The sequence below is a fragment of the Odontesthes bonariensis genome, chromosome 15 (assembly GCF_027942865.1).
Source record: "Odontesthes bonariensis isolate fOdoBon6 chromosome 15, fOdoBon6.hap1, whole genome shotgun sequence".
In the NCBI taxonomy this organism is placed as follows: Eukaryota; Metazoa; Chordata; class Actinopteri; order Atheriniformes; family Atherinopsidae; genus Odontesthes; species Odontesthes bonariensis.
The window spans coordinates 17,671,506-17,697,733 of NC_134520.1; the positions used below are offsets into that span (position 1 = coordinate 17,671,506).

The 26,228-nt window shown below is 43.1% G+C and overlaps 1 protein-coding gene across 5 annotated transcripts; it reads right to left on the reverse strand.

Annotated features, from left to right (window-relative positions):
* Window positions 1–132: 132 nt before the first annotated feature.
* Window positions 133–26,146, reverse strand: ap3d1 (adaptor related protein complex 3 subunit delta 1). 5 transcript variants are annotated; one of them, XM_075485279.1, is made up of 35 exons: window positions 25,842–26,146; window positions 22,822–22,917; window positions 21,367–21,447; window positions 21,051–21,131; window positions 20,810–20,917; window positions 20,503–20,632; window positions 18,805–18,944; window positions 18,468–18,541; window positions 18,304–18,353; window positions 18,069–18,118; window positions 17,657–17,705; window positions 15,591–15,736; window positions 15,073–15,221; window positions 14,721–14,951; window positions 13,682–13,913; window positions 13,392–13,537; window positions 13,040–13,181; window positions 12,664–12,735; window positions 12,500–12,575; window positions 12,047–12,246; window positions 11,747–11,820; window positions 10,917–10,940; window positions 8,695–8,860; window positions 8,342–8,485; window positions 7,828–7,881; window positions 6,417–6,536; window positions 5,975–6,136; window positions 5,534–5,581; window positions 5,040–5,060; window positions 4,441–4,630; window positions 4,128–4,216; window positions 3,447–3,532; window positions 3,190–3,311; window positions 2,879–2,958; window positions 133–2,795 (listed from the first exon to the last, which is right to left on the reverse strand). In XM_075485279.1, the coding sequence occupies exons 1-35, from the start codon at window positions 25,935–25,937 to the stop codon at window positions 2,700–2,702; spliced, it is 3,825 nt and encodes a 1,274-aa protein (XP_075341394.1). In that variant the 5' UTR covers window positions 25,938–26,146; the 3' UTR covers window positions 133–2,699. The 5 variants fall into 5 exon arrangements, with proteins under 5 accessions (XP_075341394.1, XP_075341396.1, XP_075341397.1 ...); XM_075485281.1 differs by lacking the exon at window positions 10,917–10,940; XM_075485282.1 differs by lacking the exon at window positions 7,828–7,881.
* Between the last annotated feature and the right edge of the window lie 82 nt (window positions 26,147–26,228).

Consider the following 26,228-nt stretch of genomic DNA (forward strand, 5'->3'; position numbering starts at 1 on the left):
GTTTTTTTTTTTTTTTTTTTTAAAGGGAGTGTAGATAATTTATGTAGTCCCCTTTAAATCATGACATTGTACATTGTAAGCTTGATAGTTGTTGAATATGGAGGGGAAAAAAAGACATGAACATTAAAAATGTGTCATTTTGAGAGTATATTTCAATGTCACAAGCCAAACTTTGTAAATAACTCACTACAACTGAACCAACAGAGAATTAAGACAAAGTGGGTTGCTTCTCAGTACACTGCTTCATGTGGCCCGCTCTATTGATTCCTCCGAGCCCCACGCCCTCAGTTTCATAACACTAAACTGCAGCCCCCTTCCTTCCCCCTGTGTTTAATAATTTAAAACATTCAATGATATCACTTCTTTTAATTTTCTGAACTTAGAATGGATAAAAACACAATACCATCGAAAATTGAGAACGGTCAAGTAAACTTTAAAAAAAAAAAAAAATTCTTGAGGGGGGGAAAAAGAAAAAGAAAAAAGAAAAGAGGACAATATGGAATGACAATTTTTGTTTAAACATGTCCATGAAACAAACAGGGAAATAAAAAGTGTACATTCCTAATCATGCAATATATAAACTTTAATCTAATATTATGCACAGAATGGTCAGAATAAGGACAATGGATGATTAGGCGAGTCGTTTCTGGGATTCACTGATATCAGTCATCTTCAGGAACAAGGAATACATACATAATTATCGTCTATTGACATTCCTGAAAAACAACTGATCACCTCTGTATTCAGACTCTGCAACTAGACTGAATATCTAGTGGAATGGCTGACCTGACCTTCTGGTCACAGACATAATCATCACAGTTATCTACAATAGCAGACATATGTAAAAGGGGCCTTACCAGTTTATATGAACAGAGACGCTACCGAGTCAGTTTTTATCTTGCTACTACGAGGTTAGCTGGACGGGACAATGATCTCAAACATGACTGACGCAAATTAAAGCATCAACTACCTCAGAGAGGTTGCTGAGAGGAGGCCTTCCATGCTCCTCGTGACATGTTAATGCACCAAAAAAAAAAAAAAAAAAAAAAAAAAAAAAAAAAAAAATGGAAAGGCAGTTTCTGAAGGGCAAAGAAACATCGGGGATTTGTCTGGATACTCGTCAGGTGGGTGGAGCCACTGTGATGCAAATGCAAAGCAGCACGGGCGCTTACATTTTCCGAGTTCACGTGAAGACAGAGTGGAGGGCTTTCTCACAGTGAAAGCCAAATCAACTCATACGGATTCAAAGGAAGCGTAAACAAGAGTCTGCCAACTTCAATCTGACAGAGCGGCTGCGGATAGTTCAACTACATGGTCCTTGAACTAGTCACAAGATGACTTTTTCAGAGAGCGCAGCCAGGACAGATGTGACATGGGCCGATCTCTTTATGCTAGATTATTCTGTCAGTGTGTTAGCCAAGTGGTGACAGAAGGTAGAGCCTCCTGCACCACAGTGCCTACACAGAACTAAACCATCCGTGAATTGAAGATGAGGTGAATATAAAGGGGTCTTTAACCTGACAGAAAACGGTCCTCTGCTGAAACAGAAATAACACTGTACACCTAACACTCTTGTTTAATTCGTGCCATTACTCTCCCGTCTTCAAATGTTTTTATTCGTCGAAGGAATGATATGTTCAAAGTGGGGGGGGGGTCAGTCTTTAGCTTAGCAAAATTAGATCAGAGAGGAGATATTCTCAGGAGAGAAGTGGAACTCCGCAAGTCTTAACAAGTGCTGGAATGGGTCAGGCTTCAGGGCTAAGGCACAGAGCAAAACCGGCGCACTCATCACCAGTGGTGCCGCACAACAACTCTGTTTGATTAACACCAACAGATCTGCTCTGAGCCTCGCCAAAAGGCAAGTAGGGCAACAGCTGTTTACCAGTTTAAAACCCCTGCCTTTTAGTGAATTTAGCTTTGGTTTCATCTATGGTCAATGCAGCTGTCCGGTGTCTGGTCTTCTCCAGGCATCAGGTCAGTGGTGGGTGAACAGCTAAGTGGACCCCCCCCTGGCTAGAAACCAGTCTGAAAAAGAGTCGGTCCCATTGTTTTTCCAGGCCTTTGGAGACGAGCAGCACTAGTGTTTAGAGAGCGGAAAGAAGGGGGTGAGGCAAAGGTGCAGACAGGCTTCAGACAAAAAAAAAAAAAAAAAAAAGAAGAGAAAAACCCCAAACAAACGAGGACAAAAAAACCCCCAAAAAACTTCAAACAATAAAAATACAGTTCAACCATTAACAGCAAAAGTCCAGTTGTCAACATTACATTACATGACTGTCACAGACTGAATTGCCAACAGTGGAGGGTGGGTAAGGTAACACAAGAGGCATCCAGAAACTCAGCACTGAGAAAGCTCAGTGCTGAGTCAGAGGGTGGAACACGGTGGTTGTTTGAAAACCAGGAAGTAAAAAAAGAAAGTGCACTGCAGAGAAGACGAAAGCATGTACACAGAGAGTCCGTAAAACAACATCGAGTACGAAGGAGTGACCATAGAGCTCAGAGTGCAGAGGAGAAACAAAAGTAGGGGGCACTGAAGTAGAAGTAAAAGGAGAGAAATCTTGCAAATCTGAGGACTAATAAATAGGGCGACGCTGGAAGTGCCAGCCGCAGTGTTTCGTAACAGGATCACGTTGTGTTTCAGTTGGGGGGGAGAGTGGGTGGCATGGAGGGGTCGGGGGGCACCCTGGGGCTGTCGGACACAATCAGCACTGAGAAAAGGTCTGCTTGATCTCATCCAGCACATTCCCAAGCAGCGTCGGCTCGTCACATTTAGCGTCAATGGACACCGTCTGAGCAACCTGGGAGAGAGAGCGCAAACAAAGTGAGAATTCACAAGTATGAAAGTGTAAATCCACTGGTGAACATTTAAAAGTCCACTTACAGTTTTGACCAGCAGACAGACGTGGTGACCCTGGATAGACCTGCTGTACATGGAGGCACAGGAGTCGATCCTCTCCACAACTAATCAGAGAACATGTCAGCAAAGGCTTAAGTAACATCATACAAATATTAGCTTTTTTTTTGTGGTTGTAAAATTACACCAAATTTTGAATCGTCTGCTGCAAGTTTATCATCATACCAACACTGGAAAACACAATTAACTTCTGGAAAACTGTAATGCAGTTCCTGTATATGAAAAGCCTTAATGTTTTAGGACAAACGTGGCACTCAAAGGACATCAAAATTGTGTACCAGAAAAGTGGTGGTGGAAGCAGATCCTGGCCAGTAGATGGTGGAAGGGCATGTTAACGCCCTCCAGTCTGATGGAGCTGCTCTTCAGGTCTCCCGACTCCAGGAGCTTTGCATATGCATCACTGGTAAAGAAAAAAAATAACTCATTTAATATTCAATATTCTGCAAGGGTGTGGCACACTGTCACGTTTACCAAAGTGACCAGAGAGTTATTAATATGGCCGATATCATATGTGTGAGACAATCAAATCACCAACCTGTAACAAGGAGTGGTGATTAGGTAGGAGGTGCAGGTAAAGTGCAGTTTGAAGTCCAGTTTTTCATGAGTGGAGGAGTCTTCATTCTGCAGAAACGAAACAATACAGCGAGACCCATGTTAAAAACCACATCCGAGGGAGGCTGGGATCCCTCGTTCTCCTCATCTCATGATGTCATATTCACAAGTTTACACAGCAGCAGTCACAGTTTTTTGGATAGGCCTAAAACTATTCGTGATATTGAAAAATGTATCTAAATTGAAAACACAAAAGGTCCGATAGCACTATTCAGCCCCCCAACAAAGATTTATATTGATATTCCCTGATAACATTGGTGTGAAAGCTGCAGATTATGATAATCTGAGGCTCAGGCACCACACAAACAGTATCCTCTGTGGGAAGAAATAACTCCTCGTAATGTGGACTTTGAGATGTAAACAAAAAAGCTGTGCACGCAGTCAGAAAAAAACCTTTTAACTAGGTCATTTACTGATAAGCCTTTGGAAAGAATCAAGCATTTGCACAACTAGACCCAAAACTGCCTTCCAGTCAATGACTTCCTCCCCATAATCTCACTTGCATAAACTACTTAAAATGACTTGAACTGCATGTAGGAAACCTCTAAACAAAGAAGGGTTAGCGGCAAAATATACATGGAAAAGTGTGTGTTTTGCAACCAACCTTGACAATGAAGGTGACAGTCCCCTTCAGCTTCTGTGGCATGATGATGCTCTGCACAGTGAAGACAAACCGTGCCTCGTTGGACACTCCTAGAGGAGAAGAGAGAAGCTCGATGGTAAGTAATCAAACCTGATTTCTAACAAGAGGACAGCATAGTTGCTGGCGTGCACAACTAATCTGAATCGGATCATTTTAAGTGAAACCTAAAGGATTACACTGCAATGCACGGTTAGCTCGTTTTAAGAATGGTTTAAAAACAAAACAAAAACGTCTGCTGTGTGGACGCTGTTTCGGTTTAAAACAAATCACTGACCAGGAGGAAGCTGGAAGGGGACAGTGAGGCCGTCGTGTGGACCCGAGCCTTCTGGCCTCTGCAGCTTGGAGTTCAGAGAATCCAGGACGTTGAACTCCATGGATTTGAGGAAGCTGTCGCACTTGTTTTCAAATATAACAGACACCACCACCTGACTGCCATCTTGCAGGTTACCCTGGATGTCGTACACCTTCAGAGGGAAAAGGTTTTTTTGGTTGTTATTTAAAAAAAAATATATATATAAAAATAAAATTCTATCAGAAGTGGGAACTATTTTTCAAAGTGGTACGGCCTAATTTCCTCTCCTCTCTATTTTCAGAACTAAGCAATTAAGAGACAGAAAAAGCATTCAGGAAACACGGTAAATCAAGATGATTACCCCAACATTAAAGCACACATCACTGTTTCCTAGAACCAGCCTGGACAAAAGGTAGATAAACACAGGGACAGAATCATTCGGAAAAAAACTGAAGCAACACTGCTGAGCTACAGAGGCATCTGCCCCAGAGAACAGCCTGTGAAGAACAACGACAGGAGAAACACATCTAGAAAGAGCTTTTATAATGTTCCGTCCCCCACGGAACTTTAACCAATAATACCTGATCAGCATCGTCCATCATCTTTGAAGAGAAGCAGAGAAAGTGAGAAATCTGGATATGTCGGATATTTGGATTTTTTTTTCTTTTTTTATCCGTTTCCTAAGATAAATCCCACAATATGAAGAGCCTAAACATAATCATCAACATTCTGTTTACATACAAATAAGAAATAAATAACAGATAATTCACTCAAGGTGTTGGGGAATATTCACAGATCTCCACGAGCTGGACTTCTTTTTAATCTGTAGTCATATTTTCTTATGAATTTATAGCAGAAACATGGGTGTGACTCAATACCACAACAAAGAACCTCCAGTTGTTGATCATAACCTAAATGCTTGTGCTGTAATCTTTGGGTATAAGAAATAAAATCAATTGCTCCGACTAAACTGAGACCAAATGGTGGACAGATCTATTAAAACAAGCAAATAAACGAAAAACAAAAAGAAGAAAAGGCTGCCCTGCAGCAGCAGTATCCCATCAGAGTCACTCACCATCTTGATGTAGGAGTTCTCAGTCAGCAGGCAGTAATTGGACATGGGCTGAAAGGAGAGAAGAGCTCAGGTCACGTCAGGCCTTCTCTGCCACTCAGAGCGCTATCCGGGCAACAGGAGCTCGTTCTACGAAGCTGATGTGCTACAAGCAATGGTGTGTGTGTGTGTGTGTGTGTGTGTGTTTGTCGTCAGTGGATTTCAACAGAGCTGCTGGAGAAAAGGATTATAAATTTCTCTGCCCTCATGCAGCATTAAGTTATTTGTGGATTTGAGTCAGTGACTAGAGGGAAAACCCTCTAGTTGAGAAGCCCAGGATGAAACGAGGGTCCAAATACATTATCACGTCACCACTATAGAAAACATGAAAACCGACCAGGGTGTAACAAAGATCTGTGTACACACTGCTTTAGCTCACACTTGGGTTGTTAGTTCAACACTGACCGGAAGCGGCTCCTCCTCCTCCTCCTCGACGGTGCCATTCTGCACCGACTCTTCTCCTCCTCCGTCACTGTGGTGGTGGTGGTGATGGTGCTTCTTTTTCTTTTTCTTCTCCTTCTCCTCCTTCTCCTTTTTCTGCTTCTTCTTCTTGTGTTTGGAGGACTTCTAATGGTTAAAAAAAAAAAATAGAAGGAAGACAGACACAAATGAATAGAAATCCTTACAAATTCAACACGTGAATGAACCGGAAATGAAGCACGGCAACTGGAAGAAGCAATCCTCCAGAGGCCAGAGGAGCTGGCCGATCTGTGGCGCATCTTTTACACGAACTTGTCAGAATGAAAACTGCCCATGCGCTGCATCCTGTCAGAGCACTGCGAACTGGAATCTCGAGCATTGCAGCCAAACTTTGAACCTTGCAATTATCACATCAGTGGGGACTCACAGTCTCCTCCATCTCAGTGCCTTTGGGCTCGTCAGGCTCGGAGTCTGGCGCCGTACCAGAGGGTGCCTCTGGGGTTGGGGCTGCTTCTGCTGCTGCTGCTGCTGCTGCTGTTCCTGCTTCCTGTTCAGACACAGAAAAAAAAACACTAATTAACATATTAGCAACCATAGCTTGTAACACATGGAGAAGGGTGTGCCACTTCTGTGTCAGGAGAGCAAAGTGATGACAGGGAGATCACACAGCGTGTCAAAAAAACAAAACAAAAAAAACAACACCACCTATAGAAGCTCTGTGAATCTACAAACGTGATTTGGACTTGTAACATCAAGACGCATGCAGAATCAAGTCAAATAGGTAAACCACAAACAAGTCTACCTGACAAACAAGCGGATTGTTTTAGGGTTACTGGATCCACTGCACCAAGTGTACAGGATCCTGGTGACAGCCTATATGCAACTCTAAGATCCGTTATGCTAGTGTGACAGCCAGCGGAGAAAAAATAAAAAATAAATAAAAAAGTCTCTGGGGCTGCTGGCCTAAATGATTCAAATGAACAAACACCTGACAGAACCAACACATCATTGCATATGAAGGTAATGAAGATTCATTCAGTCTGTGGCAACATCTGTGATGAATGTCAAAAGCTGCCTCGTATGGTCGAAGTACCAGCAGGATGCCATTTCACATACTTCAGAAACAAAGAAAAGTAATGTGCGCATATGCGTTTTTCTTTATATGTATATATATAAAAATGCGTTTCAGGCCCTTGTGACATGATTTGATGACATGATACTCTTCCTGAAACATTGCTCTGCAGATTTAAACCACTCCGCACTTTTAACAATAACCAATCACTTTGAGAGTTCTTTTAAACAACATGGGTTTTCTTTTTTGTTTATCTTTGAAATACACCGACACTTTGTAAAAACAAACAGAAACAAAGAAGAGGTGGACACCACATGACCACCGAGGAAGCAGTCAGAGGAGACGTCACGATGGAGCTGGGGCGCCAACAAAAAAAACAAAACAATCAACATTAGACTTTTGCTCACTTGTGACCACCTTATACCCACTTTGACCTCAAAACTGACATGACATCCAGAAAGCAAAAGCTAGGGAGACCCACTGGCACAATGTGACAAATACACACTGTGTAAACACAAACATGCCAGAAAACAGGAGGAACAGCATTTAGAGTCGTGGATAAGAGGAAATATTGAAAAAAAAAAAAAAAGAAAGAAAAGGTGCGAGATGGGAGGGAAAAAAAAAAGAAAAGTAGTGCTCATGAAGAAGCTACTTCAACAAGGTGAACAGCAAATCTAATATAGGAGGGAGGTCCATGAGACACAGGGTTATGAAAGAGGAATGTGTAAACTGAGGAGGACATGGAGAGAGGGAGGGGCGACTCAACCTGGGTGTTAGAGGGCACTGGAGCGTTTGAGAGCCAGAAATCCAGATCCGAAACCTAGAAGAGGCAGGGAGGGAGAGGAGTGGCAGGAGGTGAGAGGGGTGAGGGCCAAACAGGTTCTGTATCTTAGTAGTATTCATGAAAACTGATACAGAGATTACACTGCACTATTTCATGAATAAATCAAGTATTTGGCAAGAGGCCGCTACGAGAAAACTGATACTTGATCACTAGAGCTGACTGAAAGAGAGGCTGGGAGGAAACAATGGAAGTGTTGAGTCAATGAAGATGATCAAACGTCTCCATTTGTAAATAACTTTTTTTTTTTTTTTTTTTTTTTTTTTTAAAAAAAAAAAAAAAACAGAAACTGCAGCTTGTACGTAATGTTAGTCAGTTTTTGATCGGGAGTTTTAGGATCAGATAGCTTTGTCGGGGGTTTATGAGTGAAAGAAAATATGCTACCAAACTGTCCTGCTAGGCAGGAGACAGCTTTGCTTCAACATGTTATGAGGCATACCTCGGCCGTGGTAGAAGTGGGCGGCGCTGCCACTTCACTCGTGTCTTCTGATTGGACCACGGGCTCGTCGGCCTGACCCCCGAGAAGATCCTCCTCCTTTTCGTCATGTTTGTGTTTTTTCTTCTTCTTCTCTTCTTTGCTCTTCTGCGAAAGCAGGGGACGGAAAAAATGAATTCCTGTGTCAGTCGGGCAGGCTGAGGAGCATGCTCTCCCACTGAGTCATCACACAGAGGTAGACGGCTGTTTGCTGCCGTTCCATAAACCCGATTTAGCTTAATTCTAGAAGCAGTTTCGTGAGCTCGACAGAAAATAGTGAGTATCTAAGTATTGGAGAAAAAAAGAAAACCATTCACCTTCCTATCCCTGTCTTTGTCCTTCTTCTTCTCCTTCTTTTCTTTGCTGCTCTTCTTCTTGGGTTCCTGTGAGGCATTTTCCGTCTCCCCGTCCTCCGCCGGGCTTTTCAGAGCCTCTGCTGCACGGTGCGACCTGACGGGCAGCTTCTCGCTGTCCGCGAGCGGCCTGAGCAAGGAAAAATTCACAGTTTCACTTTTTCTCACAAGAATCTTGATGCAACTATGGTCCAACCTGGTTTTAATACCGCGATCTGAAGAACACTTTTGGCATTCCTGCATTCTTTGAGTATTAATTTGTAGCATTACAGATGCAGCAGTCCATCATAACCATTTACATTTTCTGCGATATGAAGCAGCTGGGACTCATTCAAAAAAATGTGTTCTCGTTCCTCCAGTGGAGCTAGAAGCAATGGGCATTCCAAGACAGTCGGCCTCCATCCTAAAGCATTCCACCATACGGAACGGATGAGCTTTGAAGTGTTTTTCCTCAAAGTTTGGCCCTTCTGAGTTAAAAGGACGCTCTGTGGCCCCCTGCTGGCTATATTCCATAAAAACAACCCTTTGTCAGGACGCCCCACTTGGGTTACACGTTTTAACGTCTTTATTCAAGTCACTTGATTCTCAAAATGTACATCCTATGTCAAGTTTGCGCTTCTACGCGTAAATAGTCTTGGTTTACATTTTTGCTCTCATTTTAGTTTTAATTCGCATGAGAAGCCAGAAAGAGCTTGGTTCAAAGTGCAGTTTTGCAAAAAGAAAAATTGCTTTATGAATGTCTGGCACATACAAGGGGTACTCATGAACTTCTTAAAAAAAAAAAAAAAAAAAAGGAACTTTCTTAGCATTTAGATGCAAACAAATTTAAAGCACAACTTATCAAAACGATCAAAATACCCTCGATTTGGTTTAAGGGTGCATGATGTTCCAACGCTTATTCACTCAAAACCAGTTTGTGGGAATTTGAAGGTATGCCTGATCTACTGAGCTCCACTGAGGAGAACCAGGGAAGTGTAGGCAAAATAAATACAGTATCTATCCCCTGGATAAGTCTTCCAAAAGCATGCTGATGCTGATCATCGGTTCTGAGAATGAGTGCTAAAAATTTAGGCGTCTATTTCGAGAGGACAGCTGGCAAAAGATTTAAGACCTGAGAACATCAGCAGCCAAGAACTAAGACAAAAAATAAATAAAAAGGTCTATAATTTAGATTTTTTTTTAAATTTTCCAATAGCTTGTTTTAACAACAGCTAACTTTGAAAGATCAATCAGAGTTTGTTCAGAAACAAAGATGCTGATATTTTCAAGCTTAGATAGAAAAAATAAAAACAATCGGGAAAGAGAAAAGGGACGGTGAGAGATGACATGTCCAAAAGGGAGCAGGTCGTTTAGGCCATTGGCGTTTAGGCCGCAGTCGTTTAGGCCAACATAGGAGTCGTTTAGGAGCCTGGGTAGTCGTTTAGGCCAGGCTACCTGAGCAGCTGAAATCTTTATTATTGTACATTCGTTATTATTTGAAGTGGGCGTTTTATTTTGAAGACGGTTCAGTTCCTCTTCCTTTCTTCACGTTCACCACTCGACATGTTTACACCGGTGCGGCAGTCACTGACATGTAAGTTATGTTCATACTGATGTGAAATGAATGTGTACATGTTACTTACCTTTCTGATAGTGTTTTCTTGCTCCTGGTGTGTATTTGCACTCTTTAAAATGTCCGTTTCTGCTCGTTAGCATGATCGCGATTTAGCATTGTTAAGCTAACCGAATTTGTATTATACAGCATTATTGTCCAATGAATGTGGCAATGCGGATGATTATTTCCACAATTTTATGAATTTATAAATCACCATTTATTAAATAAAAAAAAACCTTTCCACACACAGACCAGTAGAGCTGACTTATATCTTATATTAACGAATGTACAGTAATAAAGATTTCAGCTGCTCAGGTAGCCTGGCCTAAACGACTGCTCCCTGTGGCCTAAACGACTCCTGTCGGCCTAAACGACTGCAGGGGGGCCTAAACGACTGCGGCCTAAACCCCAATGGCCTAAACGACCTGTATCCGTCCAAAGCTACGATTAAAGCAGAGCTACTGAGGATACAAGGGAAGAAGAGCAACGAGAGGAAGCAGCTACTGTAAACTCCAAACGAGGTTAGGAGAGAGACGGAGAGGCAGACGGGTTAGAGTCAGGGCCCGGGTCCTGTGGCTGGGGTGCTACTCACCTGCGCCCAGCCGATTCCACCAAACTGCCCACACACAGAGGCAGTGATTGGGTGTGTGGAGGCAGGAAAAGAGGAAGCAGAAAGCAGAATCCCATGAGAAGGAGTGGGAGGGAGGAAAGGGCAAAGTCACATTGACTTCAGCGCTGTAACCACAAAGCTCAGGACATAACAGCGCAGAGGGAACGTTTTCAGATACTTTCAGGTTTTCCACATTTTTAAAAATCAGGTTTCATGTCATCTTTAAATGTTTTCAATAGATTTTAGCCCCTTGACAATCTACACAATGGACAATTTTTTTTTAAAAAAAATTTCAAACTGTTACAAAGTAATTAAAGACGATAATTTCCTCTCAGAAATGATCCCACATGCTTGGGACACCTCTGCTACTCCCATGTTCGACTGTAGGGATGGTATCAATGAGGCGATAGTCTGGTTTCTTCCACCCACACACACACTGATGGGAATTGTATTTCACCGTCTCAGTCTTTATTTCATCAGATCTGAGAGCTACTCAGGTAAGATTAAAAGTTGTGGAAGACACTGTGTGTAGAATGAGGAGGTAATAAAAATAAAAATAAACCAGCGATTTCAAGATAAGTCCTAAACATAAAATGTGGAAAACCTAAACCGGTTTAAAAACTTCTGCTGGCACTGGGATCAGGAATGAAAACTGAAACAAATACTAGGCTAAAACTTTGGGCTGAAAATGTCAATTCCATTGATAGAGTGATTGTTTTTGAGGGTTTTTAAAAATCAACTTTAACATCAGGAATTAAGCTGATGAGCTTGTGAGCTTAAGCAGAACTGGGATCTGTATACAGTAGACTCACTTGTCCAGGTCGATGTCCAGCGCTTTGTGAGGATCATTGGGGTCTTTGTCATCGTCATCACTGGGTAAGGCATTCTGAGGCAACAAGAGGGTACAATCAATGTAGCAGAGTTGATATTGTGTTAAATTTGTTAAATATTTGTCGTCTCAGACATAAAGAACCAATAAAATGAGGGATAATCATGGCATTTGATTCTTGTCGAAATGCACTATTATCCTGTATCACATATCGGGTCGACATCAAATATCAAAACCATCTTTGTGTTTCTGTCTGACAGAAGCTTTCCTGATGCCAGCCCACCTCTGGCATCTCCTCAGTTACAATGTCGACCATGTGCGCGGGTGTGATGTCCTCCTCGCTCTCTGGACCCGAATCGTGCTTCCTCCCTCGGCCGCTGCGCTTCTCTTTCCTCTTCTTCTTGTCCTTCTTCTTCTTGTTTGCCCTCTCTTTCTGCCGGCGCTCCTCCTCCAGCTTCACGTACTGGTCAGACATAGGCAGACCTGCGGAGCGGACGCAAGTCACAGCGACACGTGGCTTAAAAACCAGAAAGCAAACATGCTGCGAATCGGAATTTCCAAGAAGTGCAAACAACAAAAGGAAGGCGCAGAAACTGTAAAGGTGGATCAAGGCAAAAATAAACACTACGTTGAACCCGATGTGTGGCAAAACATTTACTTTATATACCTTTATTTCTGGTAAAACTGTAATTATGTCTATACTGCATTAGTCATGAGTAAGGACAGTGTATTCTACCTGGGACTTTGAGAGGCACACTGAGGTCAATCTGCACAACTGGGATGTGCTCCACTCCAGGAGCCTCCTGACACACCTACACAGATGTGTTAGAAAATCTGGTAAATACTTTGCGGTCAAACAAAAACGACTAAATGACTGGTGAAAGATGGACAAAAAAAAACCTTTTGAGAGGATGGAGAGGCCTTGATGTAGAACGGGTTATTGGCTTGCTCCTGCTTCCTAGCTTCTCTCCTCTGGGAGCGGGGAAATGAAAAACAGCAGCATGAATTAATCAATGAATAACCGCCTACCTCAGTTCTAGCACGGACAGGGATCCACATGAGAAGCTATACAACACTAAAACTCAGAGCGGATCAATAGTTTGTTGAAATGACTACGCGAGAGACTACATTAAACATATTCATGTCTTCCGTTTCATGTTTACATCTTTACCCATTTCCAGTTACAAGTGGCACTGGGCGAGATAAATTGCGAACACGTGGGCTAATCTGCAGTGCAGCAGAGCTCCGTCGCTCTGTTCAGTTCACCGACGCTTACCCGTGCCAGCTCTTTCTCGTCCACCTCTGTGTGACGGGCACGGGAGTGTTTGGGCTCCTCCTTTGCAAATATTGCCTTCGGCTGCTCATCCTCAGACTCGCTTTCAGATGGAGGCTCGTTGATCCAAGCATCCAGGTCCAGACTACACACACAAAAAAATAAAATAAAATAAAATAATAATTTACACTCAAAGAAACACTCAATATCCATACAATTAAAGTTTAAATCATTTTTGAAGGTACAGCACAATAGTACTAAAACAGATATTTTGTATTATAAATTAGAAACAGTACGAAATATCTAACAATATTGTTTTTAACATGGGCGTTCTCAATTTCCCGAGCCAACTCACCCTTCAGGAACAGGTACTTTCTTCTGTGCTTTGGGGGCTACAGGGTTGAGTTCTCCTGCAAACAAAGCAATGACTTCTTCTGCTACCTCGACATCCTTCTGCTGCAGTTTCTGGATGTACTTGACCAGCTGCAGGATGCAGGACGCCTGAGAACACAGGATGAGGCGTTATGGATTATGGTGGCTTATCAGAATTGTATGTCGTCTGTAGCCTTGCGAATTGGACGGTGTTAAAAGTCGGAAGATCTAGCTCGGCTCAGGTGTGCCCCATTCACTCCTTATACGTCTTACCCTCTCCTGCACCTCCAAGTTGGCGCTCTGGACAAACAGCGGCAGCCTGTCTATCATCAGCTGGCTGGTCTCCTGCGCGGCCGTGCCGTCCGTGTTCCCCTCCTGACTTTTGAGCACGGTGGCAAACAGCTTGGCCGCATTCTGCACATACACGGCCTGGATGTGGCCCGGCAGGGTGGCCACCTTTGGCCGCAGCATGGCCTCCAACGTCTGCATTGGGTTCTCAAGGTGTCTGTGAGGAGGAGGGAGGATTTCTGTAAATACTGAAAAAAAAAAAGGAGGAAAAAACATTCCCTGCTCTCTGAAAGTATCCTAAATCATTTCTAATATCAGTTCCTTTTTTTTTTTTGATGGGTAGAAAGATAAAAGCAGGGAACCCTGGGTCCAGTTAAGAGCCAAATCCTCTCAAACTACGAATCTCTTCTGGTCGTTTGTTTGGTGGGAAATGGCGACTGGTAACCAACTGTAATTACTGTTCTGCATTCAGCTCTGAAAATGTTTTTGAGGACAAATGTATTGATGTTTAAGCTTCTTCTGATCACACTGTAGAACTGTTGATTCTAAAGGTCATTCAGGGTTATCTGACAAGGAAAACTACTACGACTGACTTTCAAACCTAAAACATGGACTTGCTGCTGTGTTAAACGACTGTAGGGGTTACCTTAATAGTTAAATCCCTTCATTAATCCTGCTTTTTGCCAGAAAAAAAACAAAAAAAACAGCAAACACTCCTCAACAGGCAGCTTTGATACCAAATACTGTATAAATATCACAGTGAAATATTTATTTTCAGGTGTGTAAAACAACAAGTCACAAGTCTTTAAACATGAGACTTGTTGGTACCCTCCTGAAGATCTTTACACACACTTTATTTTGCAGGGGACCCTGGGATGTCAGAGTGGATGAGCCATCATGTATTTGTATGATGAGAATGTGAAAGTTTCAAGCAGAAATTTGTTCGCTTTACAATTCCAAAGAGGTAGCCAGTTATTTGAACCCATCCCCACATGGCGCATCCCAGTTGGAGATATCAACTCACTCAGAGAACTCGCCGCAGATCCACGCTGAGGCATACAATACTTCACAGATGCCGTTTCGCTGCATGTTCCCAGTCAAAAGGTGGGCATTGTCCAGCAGAGTCGCCATCTGGGCAACAGCAAACACCCGGATGGCTTTGACCCGAATGGCCACATCCAGCATCTGAGAGGCAATGAGGTGGCCGTGTCGCGTGCCCTCTAATCGGGTAAGCTCCACCAGGATACTGATGTACCTGTCAAGCACGTACGGAGAAGGGGTGGTTTCAAAATCAAGAAGCGAGAAAACCCATCAAGGAGAGTTTAGAGAACCGAGACTGAAAGGCGGGACAATGACCATGAACCAGTAAAACTGACCATTCAAAGTTGGTGATGTACTGGTAGTTGCTCTGGCTGCAGATGTCGATGATTTTGGTGAGCAGTTCATCTCTGTAGGTGGTGCCTTCTGCTTTGTCTACATGCAGCATCAGCTTCTTGACAATCTCCATCAAGTTCTTCTTGGATACCTGGAAATAGTAGAAACCAAATCCAAGGAGATGGTTTAATATTACAATATCACTTCTGTTAAAAATACATAAATAAATCAGAGAACGTAAAAAATTTTTTTTTTTTTAAAAACATGACCCGACGTCAGAACTAAGAGAGCACAATTATTACATCTCAAAGCACGATTCCGTTGGAAAAAACTCTTAATCACATTTATTCTGACATGGAAAATAGCAAGTTTAAATTTCATGAATACATAGAAACACAATTAAACTGTCATCACACAACCATCATCGTGTGCAGTTGAAATGCAACTTGCACAAATTCGTTTTTTTTTTTTCTGTTGTACTTATTGTACACATTTAGACAGCTTCTGCCTCACTCCTTACCATGCCATACAGCAAGTCCAGGGCTCTGAGACGAATGGATTCATCCTTGTCATCTAAACACTGGAGGATGAGGTCCTTATGAGACTGCACCGACTTGGGATGGGTCTTCAGGATCTTTGACATGGCCAGTAGGCCCAGGTACTTCACTTTCGTAACGATAAAAAACACACATGGCCTCAGTGGACATAATAGCATATATACGATGCAACGCTGTGATGTCTGCATCTCATATGTTGAATCTATTTAAAGAGCTCCCTGCATCTACACATCATCATTTATAAATCTGACTTTCCTGTGGGAACAAAACTGGTACAATGTCGGGTTGCAGAAAAACTGCTTGTTTTGAAGACCAAAGTATTGGTACTGACTAAATAAAATAAGTTCAGTCCTACAGTGCTGCACTGAAAGTTCCGACATGTATTCACCCTAAAAACCTTGCTGGTACATGGAAAATATTCGTCTATAAATCAATATGTAATATCAATATGATCTAGTTATTCCTTTTCTCAAATTATCTCAGGACTTCCATGAAAAACACAAAAAGGAAAGAAACACAAAACACACAGAACAATGGAAAGGACACAAACACATACACACGGGACGCGGCAGTTTTGTTTCGCTTTGTCCTTTGTTGTATCGCTGGCAGCTACTCCCTCACCAAATTAATTTTTAAAGATTCAGAAATCTGCTGAAGCACGGTCTTCTGTCCATCATCTAATCTGGCAGAGACTAATGCCCCCCAGCTTTCTGAATCGATATCACATCTTGGGTTGAGGCAAAGCTGATCACAGCAGTGAAGACGTTTCCGAAATGACTCGGTGCAACGGCAAACAATTACCGATACCACCTTTAAACTAATTCTATAGTGGGGGGGGGGGCAAAAGACACCTGCGGTAGAGCAATGTGTTACCCTCACAGTGCTACTCCTGTTCATTAAAACACCTCTGACACAACCGCTCTCCTCCACCAAGGAACAAAGCCTCTTGCATCAACACACTAAAAGTGATGACTCATTTTCCTCTTTTAGAACCCAGCAACACATCAAAAGCCTCAAAGCATGATACTAAAAGTACGTCATCGACTTTAACTCCGCAAGCTCTACTCATCTGCGATATTTTCAAACAAGTGGAAACTTCCGACACAGCCTATTCCCTCTTTATTCACTTTCTATCATTATTTATTCCATTCAGTTTTTAAATGGGTTCCTGAGTTCACCGATTAATCTTATTCGTAACACAGATAAATGCTGCGTCTAAAGTGTGACCAGAAGAGAACCGGCTTGGTCCTTGGTCTCTCTTGTTCTCACCACTTTTGAACCTCAAAACCAACTCACCAGCAGCATACTGACCCATTATGACCACAGCACCAGTTCCACGCCCCAGTCAGGTACAGTTGGGTTGTTTGTTTGTACTGGTTTAGCGCATGCCCACTCCTGATTCCCACTGTGATCGGGAGAGGAATCTGATTCTCATTTTGAACAAATATTTTAGGTTCTGGATAAAAAGGCCCAGAATTTGGTTTGCGAATGTAAAGCAAACCGTTTGAAATGGCCCTTCTGAAAGCCAGTAAGAGGTGCAGTGAAAGTACAAACAAAACCTTCAACTGTAGGTTTACATTCTGCTCTACGACTACCAGAAGGTGTACAGACTACTCCACAAACACACAGCTATCTATACATGAAGCTCCAGATAACTCGAATGGCTGAATATAGCAAACTGAGCTCCAAACTGGTTGTGGGCAAAGGAATGCATTTATGGAACCAGGCCTGATATTAAATAACAGCATCTTGGCAGCTTTTAGTCATTTCATATTAAAACAACAATCTGGGAGGGAAAAAAAACCCACTGCCAGTGGTTCATTTTAAAAGTCAAACTAGGGTTTGCTGTGAGAAAGCGGCAGTTACTTCAGTACAATGGCAGTCTGAGCAGGGAAAAGGTAGTAATGTTCGAGTTATCCAGAGTCAGGGGGTCTAAGCTGTTGTCGTCTAAAGGGATGGACTGTTCCACAGTCAGAAACACACAGACAATGAGAAAATGACACACTGCAGGCATTGACAGAGGGCTCACAGTTCTGGTCCGAGTCTTCTATGAGGATTCGCAGTTTCTGCACACAGAGCTGTGGAAGAGAGAGAGGGGGGGGGTGAAAGAAAGAAAAGAGAGAAACAGAGGGGGAGAAGGGCAGAACCATTAAGATCACTTCAAACCTTTCCACACCAGTTTTTGTCTCCTCATACAAGCACACTTCAAAGAACCGAAACAAGACGAACAACAGTGAGAGAAATGGAGCCCTGAAACGTGGACCGAGAACAACGATGAGTTTTTATTGCCCGTCAAACAGCCGCCGGGTTTCTACTTTAGATGCATCTGATCAGACAGACTCGTGAAAGCATGCACTATGATTCAACTGGAGTGGAAAGGGTTACGATCAGCGTCTATCCACACGAGTGTGCGGACAGACGACAAGAATTTGGAGGCCTACCTGGATACTAGCACTGTGGTTAGGCATCCCAGAGGACAAAGAGATCAACACTGCAACACATGACAAAGGCACAATTACATCAATGAGATTAGATTAGGAACATTTTGGGAAAGGAAAACGGTGGAATTTGAATGTGAATAAAACTAATAAAACTAAAACTTTAGAATTAAATATCTGATCAAATCAATAGTCAAACAGCCTTAAGATCTAACTCCCACAGATTCTCTGTACCAACCTGCAATTACAGTGTTGACACATTCATACAGCAGAGACATGGCAGAGGTGCTGTGAGTGGAGGAGGACCGGGTGCAAAACAGAGAGAAAGTGCACATTACTGTTGATGTTTTTCCATCACATCTTTTACCACGTGTGGGGGGGGACTAATGTTGTTCATCTTACCTGTGGATTAGGTTTGTTAGAGGTTCAATGAGCTTCTTTCCAAGCCGTGGCTCCAGAGGTGTCAGAGCGCCAAACTGTAAAAGAGCAGCGGGATCCTTTTGTAAAAAGAAACTATCGCAGCGATGAGATGTGACATTTTGAAAGACTTTGAAAGAAGGTGAACTTGAACGTAAACTGCATGATTTTGTGAAAAGAATTTGAATGGTCACAAAGAGCGGCTTGTGTGTTGTGAAATTCAATGAAACTAATCAAACGAAACAAATCTATATCTGTGAAAACACAGTCCTGACATTTTTAATACTAATTTGCTCGCAGAGGAAGCTTCCTGCCGACTTACCAGCTTGATGATCTTAATGAGCACCCAGTTATTTGTAGAAGAGGTCATGAGTTTAAAGAAAAGTGGGGCCAGAGACAAGTAGTTCTTGGGATTTCGCCTTGCGAGCTCACAGATGACATTTACTGCTGCTGACTGGACACCTGAAAGTGGGGAAAATAATGCGTAAAACAGGTTCTTAACAGAATTTTGTGCTACTGACACAATGTGAATCAAGTTCAAACAATGATGCGAGACGACACAGTAAATACTAAAGAAACTGCTATAGTAATAATACTGTTGAGTGTTTTATGTTCAGCGCACTCTTAAACACAAAAGATGAATGAAAAGAGATTTCTCTTCGGCTCACATCCCATTTGAAATACAATTTTAAAATAGAAGCTTTTATATCATGGAGCCCCTTCAGAATCTCGACCCACTCAGTATAAATTCTGACAAAGTTAATAATTCACGACGCCGCTGGCAACGGATCTAGTTACAGTGTTCAGCAGCAGTGAGGGCTCCGCCCGCTCGGTATCAGTCCATCGTCCAATGAAACGGCAAGGTTTTTGTATCTTGTGTAGCGTGAAAAACATTTTGTCTGAATTCACGATTTTTTTAAATACAGGCACCACGGGTACCGTTATATTTGCAAAACTTTTTTTGGCGATGAACTCATTTCCTCTGCACACGAAGGATGCCAAATGTTGCACAAACCTAATGAAGTTTAAGTCTGCTCAAAGTTGTCACTCCTCTCCTCTTTAGACAGTGATCTTTGCGGTGCGTTTATCATTCCGGACAGCTCTTCTGCCAAGCCTCGGGACAATGGGAGCTATCGTAAAAGCCATCATTTTGGCACATCCACTGGCTTTAGCGGTTATAAACGTCTCCTCCCAACAGCTTTTACACTGAAGTAGACCCCTATCATCACTTTCGTACCTCTGCAATTACTGTTGTGGTCCTGGCCAGATTCAAGCCAAAAATACTTAGCTGACCAGTGTCTTTACTGCTGTACTGGTATTGCCTGTATCCCCCTATTTTTCACTCTTACTCTCTGTGCGCTTCAACATTTGAATCCCTGCCCCACCACACGTCAATTTAAAACTGTGCAACCATCTTGAAACAGGACTGCCTAGAATAACAGATCGTTTTACTCAATGGGACTTTCTCGGCTTAGCGAATGGTGAACATAAATAAAAATTCTTGTCCCCCGAGAGTATCCACAGAGGATGTTATTTGTCTGTCTTTGCACCGTCTGACCTGTCAGAGAGAAGAGTTCCACTGATAACACCTGAGCCGGATCTGAAGCACCTGCCCGTCTGTTTGTGGACTGACTACATGCAAGGAAATACTCCCCTTATAGACTTGGAAATAACACTAGTATCCTTGAGGCGATACCATTTTTTTTCCACAGGATTGTAATTCTGATGAATACTGTTCATGGCATGAAGCCAGTAAAGCATCCTGTGAGCTGATTCTTTCCATTTAATTGTCCGACAGCCCCGGCTGTGTCGCATCGCTAATATCTTATATTCTTCTTTGCTGAATAATTCACGTGGGGGGAGGGTCAGATGACACATGACAGCATACGTCCGTCCCCGGGAAGTTGCAGCTGCATTTATGGTTTACCTTGAATGTGAAAATTACATGCAGCCCAAACCAAAGTTGCAGAGAGGATGAACTAAATTGACTAAAAACGGACACAGTGGAATTTCTTGATACCTGGGTCTGGGTCTTCCAGTTTTTCCTTGAGTCTGGGGAAGGCTGGGCGTAGGGACTCCGGGTACTTCAAAAACACTTTATACATGATCAACACAGCTTTCTTCCTGATGTATGGTTTAGTGTGGGACATCTAAAGAGGAAAAAAATTAAAAATTTTAAAAAAATTAAAAAAAATAAATAAATAAATAAATAAATCAGCAACAGCAGGTCAAAAATGTACCAAAAGGCACATTTTTGTACCTTTTGGTACAAAAGGTACCAGAGAATAAGCCCTGTGGGTAATCCTGACATATTCTGCCAGACTCACCAGCGTCATGATGTCATTAGCAAGGTCCCGAGCAAGGTCAGGGGTCACGAAACAAGAGAGGCCAGTCAGGGCAACACCTGTGTCGTACTGGTTGGGACTACTGAGATCCTGAGAGAGAAATGGTAAAAGTAGAAAAGAAGTCAACGAGACAGAAAAAAATAAAATACATAAATTAAAAAATAAATAAATAAATTAAAAAAAAGATCACAGGATGTACAAAATAAAAAAGCACATCTCTGACCTTTCGGATCTGATTGGTTGTCAGCATGATGACGTCTGTGCTCTCGTGAAAGCACTGCGATGCAGCCAAGTAGCCAATCCTCTGCGGGAGAAAGAACACATCCATCAACCTGCAGCAGGTGCTCAGAGACAATCTGCTGCGAGCATTCCCAGTGCAACATGAGGGGGAATCTTTATGTGAAGACTTAACCCAGTATCACAAACTTGTCCTTAACCTCTGCAAGCATCACAGGTGTGTCATATGATACTTTCTAGTCAAGCATTGTCGTGTTGCGACACCTGCAACGGCGACATATATAGCGGAATTCCAGTCATACCTTGTATGTGAACTTCGAGGAACTCATGACTTCAACGATGTTGAAAGCCGCCCAGCTGACATCATAGCCCAGCATCTGAAGCTGTAACACAGAGCAGACAGATGCAGACGGTGTAGAGCAACAGGAGCGGGGCTCTAAACTGTCCCAGCGGAGCACAGGGAAACAGAATTGAGCTATAAACCCTCACAGTGAGTGCAGATGCCAACTAAAGTAATACATCTGAGCCCAAAAGTGCACGTTCACTAAAAATAGAAAGACTGATTTCATTTGAACAGGAATTGTCCTTCGCTGGATTTCAGGCTTCGTTTTATCTTGAGCTACATACAACATACAGTAATACACACATATGCAGCCTTGCGTTCCGCAGAAACAAAGGGATATGATTCAGCTTGAATCTGATGGGTGTTTAATGTCTTGCTCCTTCAATTATCATTGCAGTCAGCCACAGTTTTGTACGCACGTCAACACAAGATGTCACATTTGAAGTGAGTGGGACTGATTCGCAATAGCGGAAGCTTTTCAGTAGAATAAGCCTTGCTGGCACCCGCTTTCTGAATGGCTTGTTTTTAAAAAGACAGCCTTTCTGGAATATCACCTGTAAATAAAAAAATATGTTTTAGGGTCGTTGAACCAGAGACTATTTCATGCTTTTGTTACTTCTTCCCTTTAAAATACCAACTTTGAGATAATTCTGCAAAACTCCACCAACTTATGGGATCTTCTCTCGCTCAAACGAATCTCAAAATGAGGTGCACTGAGGCTACTGGATAAGGTTTTAGGTTGTTTTTTTTTCTCCCGTAAATAAAATCCAGCTACGAAGGAGCTGCAGCATATCCCGCTTCATCCAACACGGCAGATGCAAAAATCAACGCCCGCAGCTCTTTTCTCTGCTGCACTTTATAGACCGTACATGTGCACTTGTCTCCCAGCTGGCTGCACAGGGAGGAATATGCTACTTGTCCCAGAAGAAAGATGGGCTGTGTCAATGAAAATGATCTTGCAGCTCACTGTCTCCCTTACATTGGGTGGAAAGACGCATTGTTTGCGTTTTAACAGCATTACAATAATGAGCAACTGATCCAGAAAGTTTGAATCTGTGAATGTGAGGTGCACTTCATGCCTCGGTGGGAGGAAAAGCACGGCGTCCTGTTGTGCTGGCTCCATCTATCCAAGTGTGCAGCAAAAAAAATGAACCCAAACATCAGATGAGATTAGCGGCTCTGTTCTCTAGTAACTCTTGAGCATTGAGAACTGCATTTATTAGCGTTAAAACACCACATATCATTTTCAATAAATGCCTCAAAGCAGCCGCAACGCCTTTGTATTCTACCACGAGAAGCACGGGCGGGCTTAGACCAACAAGCTCGCCCTGCATCTCATCTGTATGTGCAGGAGTGTGTGCAGAGCAGATGGGACAGACAGAGCCAGTGAATATGTGGAGGGTGGAGGTCTTACGTAGGTGAGCTTGCACACAGCATTGGCTTTGACAGCGATGTTGTCTTGCTTGAGCTCCTGTTTGATCTCGTCGATGCATGTGGAGATGTACTTGGCCTAAGGACAGACAAGGGAGAGGACAAAACAACAGACACCAGATCAGATTAGGTAGAGCAATATCCGGAGTAGAAGGCTGCTACTGAGCACCAGAAACAAGCTGGAAAATCCTTATAGTGTTGTTGCTACTCTATAGCCGGCAGAGGATGAACTGAATGAGCGGTTTGGCCGTCTCTCCATTATATATCATTTCTAATGCTACCAACACAGGGCACTGATTCATGGGGCAAACTCAATTTACAGTAACTGATGTCAAAAACTGTACTGCAAGAATATTGAAATAAATACGCTATGCTAAGTCATCAAGTCTAATCCTCCATGCTGAAAGAGCCGAAGATGTGAGCAAACACCACGTGAAAAAGTTTCATTTGTGTCACTCCAACAGCGCAGCTGCTAATAAGTTATGTAGGTACAAAGGTTATTGGTAATTTAAAGGCAAAAATCATCCAAAAAAAACCCAACAACATTTGAACCTCTCCAGGAGGATCACACTTGGATAAACGAGAAAAGGAAACAGCTGTCCTTATGACCACTGCTACAATACAGCGTGTCACCTGAAACATTGAGAGCCGAGGGTGTATTTTATTCAGCAGGGCAGAGCCGGCGGAGTTACGACCTCTAATGCATTAAATCAGTCAACCAATGTTAAGAGGAGCAACCTTGCAAAACAAACACACATATGGCTGTGTAGAGTGCGAGAGTGTGCTGGTCATGTGTGTGCAGTCATGAGACAGCACAGGGACAGGAGGTGGAGGAGGAGGAGGAGGAGGAGGAGGGGCACTGAGCTCTGCTGCTGCTAAGGGGGAAGCTGTGGCTCACAGAACTGGAGAGAAGGCAGGGAGGGTTCAGATATACTATCACCAGACGCACACAATGCTTCTCAATCACACTCTTCTTCAATTACCAATTCAGGACCTACTGAAATAACTGGAATCGCTGACACGAGGCCAACACGGGCAACCTTCTCTTCCACAGGCACATACTGAGCCGGAGGCAGGCAGGGAGGGAAAGGCCAAACGGCTCTAGAACGATAGCGACCTTGTCAAAACGGCGCTTAAGACATCCTCGCACTTTTCTGCGATACGACAAGTCTGTTCCAAAGGCGTGGGAGAGCGAATGAATGAATCGTGCAAAGACTCTGCACACATGTGAAAAACAAACAGAGAGCCTGAGAAAATGTGGGCTGGACGGGAAAAGAAAGTCAACACACACTCGGGAGTATGCACGCAGAGTATTAATATTTCAGCAAACTGTCCACTGTTGACTAGGCAACCAGCACCTTATCTAGACCGCTCAGGTTGGGTTACTTCTGACGCTCAGTCCTGAACCATACACTGAATCAGGAGATCAACCGAGGATGGCCTTGAACAGCACAGCTGATAAAGTGCCTGCTTGTTTTCTTTATTCCAATTTAGGCCCCTCCTAAAACACTGTTCTTCTGATGGGATGGAAAGCTGAACAAATTTGCCACGCTGGCAACGAAATCAACTGGAGAAGCCTGCCTTAGATTAGACACCCCACCTCTACAATTCACACCTGGCCCACAGCTCGTAGCAGCCGTGCACAGCAACAGAACCCACGTACTTTAGTTCACGCCCACCCTAACGTAGCATCTTTAAGGCATCAACAAGGTTGGACATCACCGCCTTAAAGGGAAAACGAGTTGATGCGAGGTATGTAAAACTGCTCCCAACAGTGCCCCTCCTGCTCCACCCCCCCACTCAGCTCTGATGCTGTGATGAGCTGTCATTGCCCACAAAGCTGTGGCATGGATGACATCATCAGCCGCTCATGGGATGTTGAACACAAGCTGCTGGTTAATTCATTTCATGTACATTCGAGACATAGCTTCGGTATTACATGCAGAGGAGTCCATTTTGCATCGACCTGCTCAAAGTGTGACCGATTTGTAAAATTCGTCCTCTTATCACACTTTGTGCATGTAAGCACACGCTGATCAGCCATAACATCACCAACGCCTGCCAAAAACTGAAAGGAAACTTGGCACAAATGGGCATATGATGATCAACTCAGAGGTGGTTACTGAATGGCAAGAATGCCCCAATATTAGCATATATCTAAAATAAATAAATAAATAAATAAATAAATAACCAAGAATTGGCCTGTCTAAAATGGATAATGTAACTCAGGATTAAGGTCTTTTTTTGCATATTCTTTCCATTATTTTTTGCCTGGTCGTGTCCTCACATCCTCATGTGACCAGTGCGTTTCTTTACGGTTGTTTTTTTTCTTTAAGATCGTGTACGGGGTGTCTTTTCGTGTTAATTTAGCTGTCTTTTATTTAGTAATAGTTTTGTGTGTGTCTCCAATGCTGTTCATGTGAGTTTCTGGTCATTTTAGATCTCTTACTGCGGTGGTTTTGTAACCTTTCTATGTCTCTTTCTATAATTGTTTTGAGTATATATATTTTTTGGAAGACTTTCCAAAAACACATTTAATATATAGGAGGGACCCCTTTGGTTCCCGGAGCCTCTGTCTTATTGGCCTGGTTCAGTAATCCTTCAGTGTCTCCGGTTTGATCTCATTTAAACTGGAGAGTAATTTCCTGGTAAACTGTGATTCATTGCAGCCAGCTTCCTCCAACTGTTGGCTAGCTGTCACCAACAACCCTGCTCGTTGCTTAACACCCGATATGTTTCTACAAAGTTACCAACAGCTGGCTTTAAGTAATCTCTCGTTAAGCAAACGCAAACCAGCAGCCTAAACTGCTGTGTGACATCGGCTGTCTGGTTAACCGCTAGCGGGCGGCAGCAATGACTGGGCTAACGTTAACTTACCCAGTTAGCCGTTAACGCTTGTTAGCTAGTCGCGGTATAACGGTGAGGGCAATGCGAGTTCACTCAAAAACACGAATGAATGAGAGTCCTAAAATGTTTAAGGCGATGGCGTGCTGTCGTTTTTACCTCATCTTCCTTGTGATTCCTAATGCCACGTACTAAATCCTGGAGGTTTTTATCGAACATCCGATCGATGCTCCCTTTGACAATCTTCAAAGCCATGACTGTCTGTGACTTGTACCGCTTCGGTCCTGCGGGGCCAGGCGCCTTGCAGAGGTCTAGTGGGTGCAGACCGACCCGCTAGACTGTCTCTCATTCACCCGGGTACCGTGTGTGCAGGGTTGCTGCTGTTTACCGAGCCCAGGCAGATGAAGCTGCTGAGGCCAGACGGGGCGTCCTGAGCTGTGCAGAGACGCTGGCAATGGATCAGTGTAGGAAATGGCTGACAAAATGGCGTCTAAAGTCAGCTGACTGGAGTATTATGCGAGATTCTCATGTGGGAATCAGTGGAAT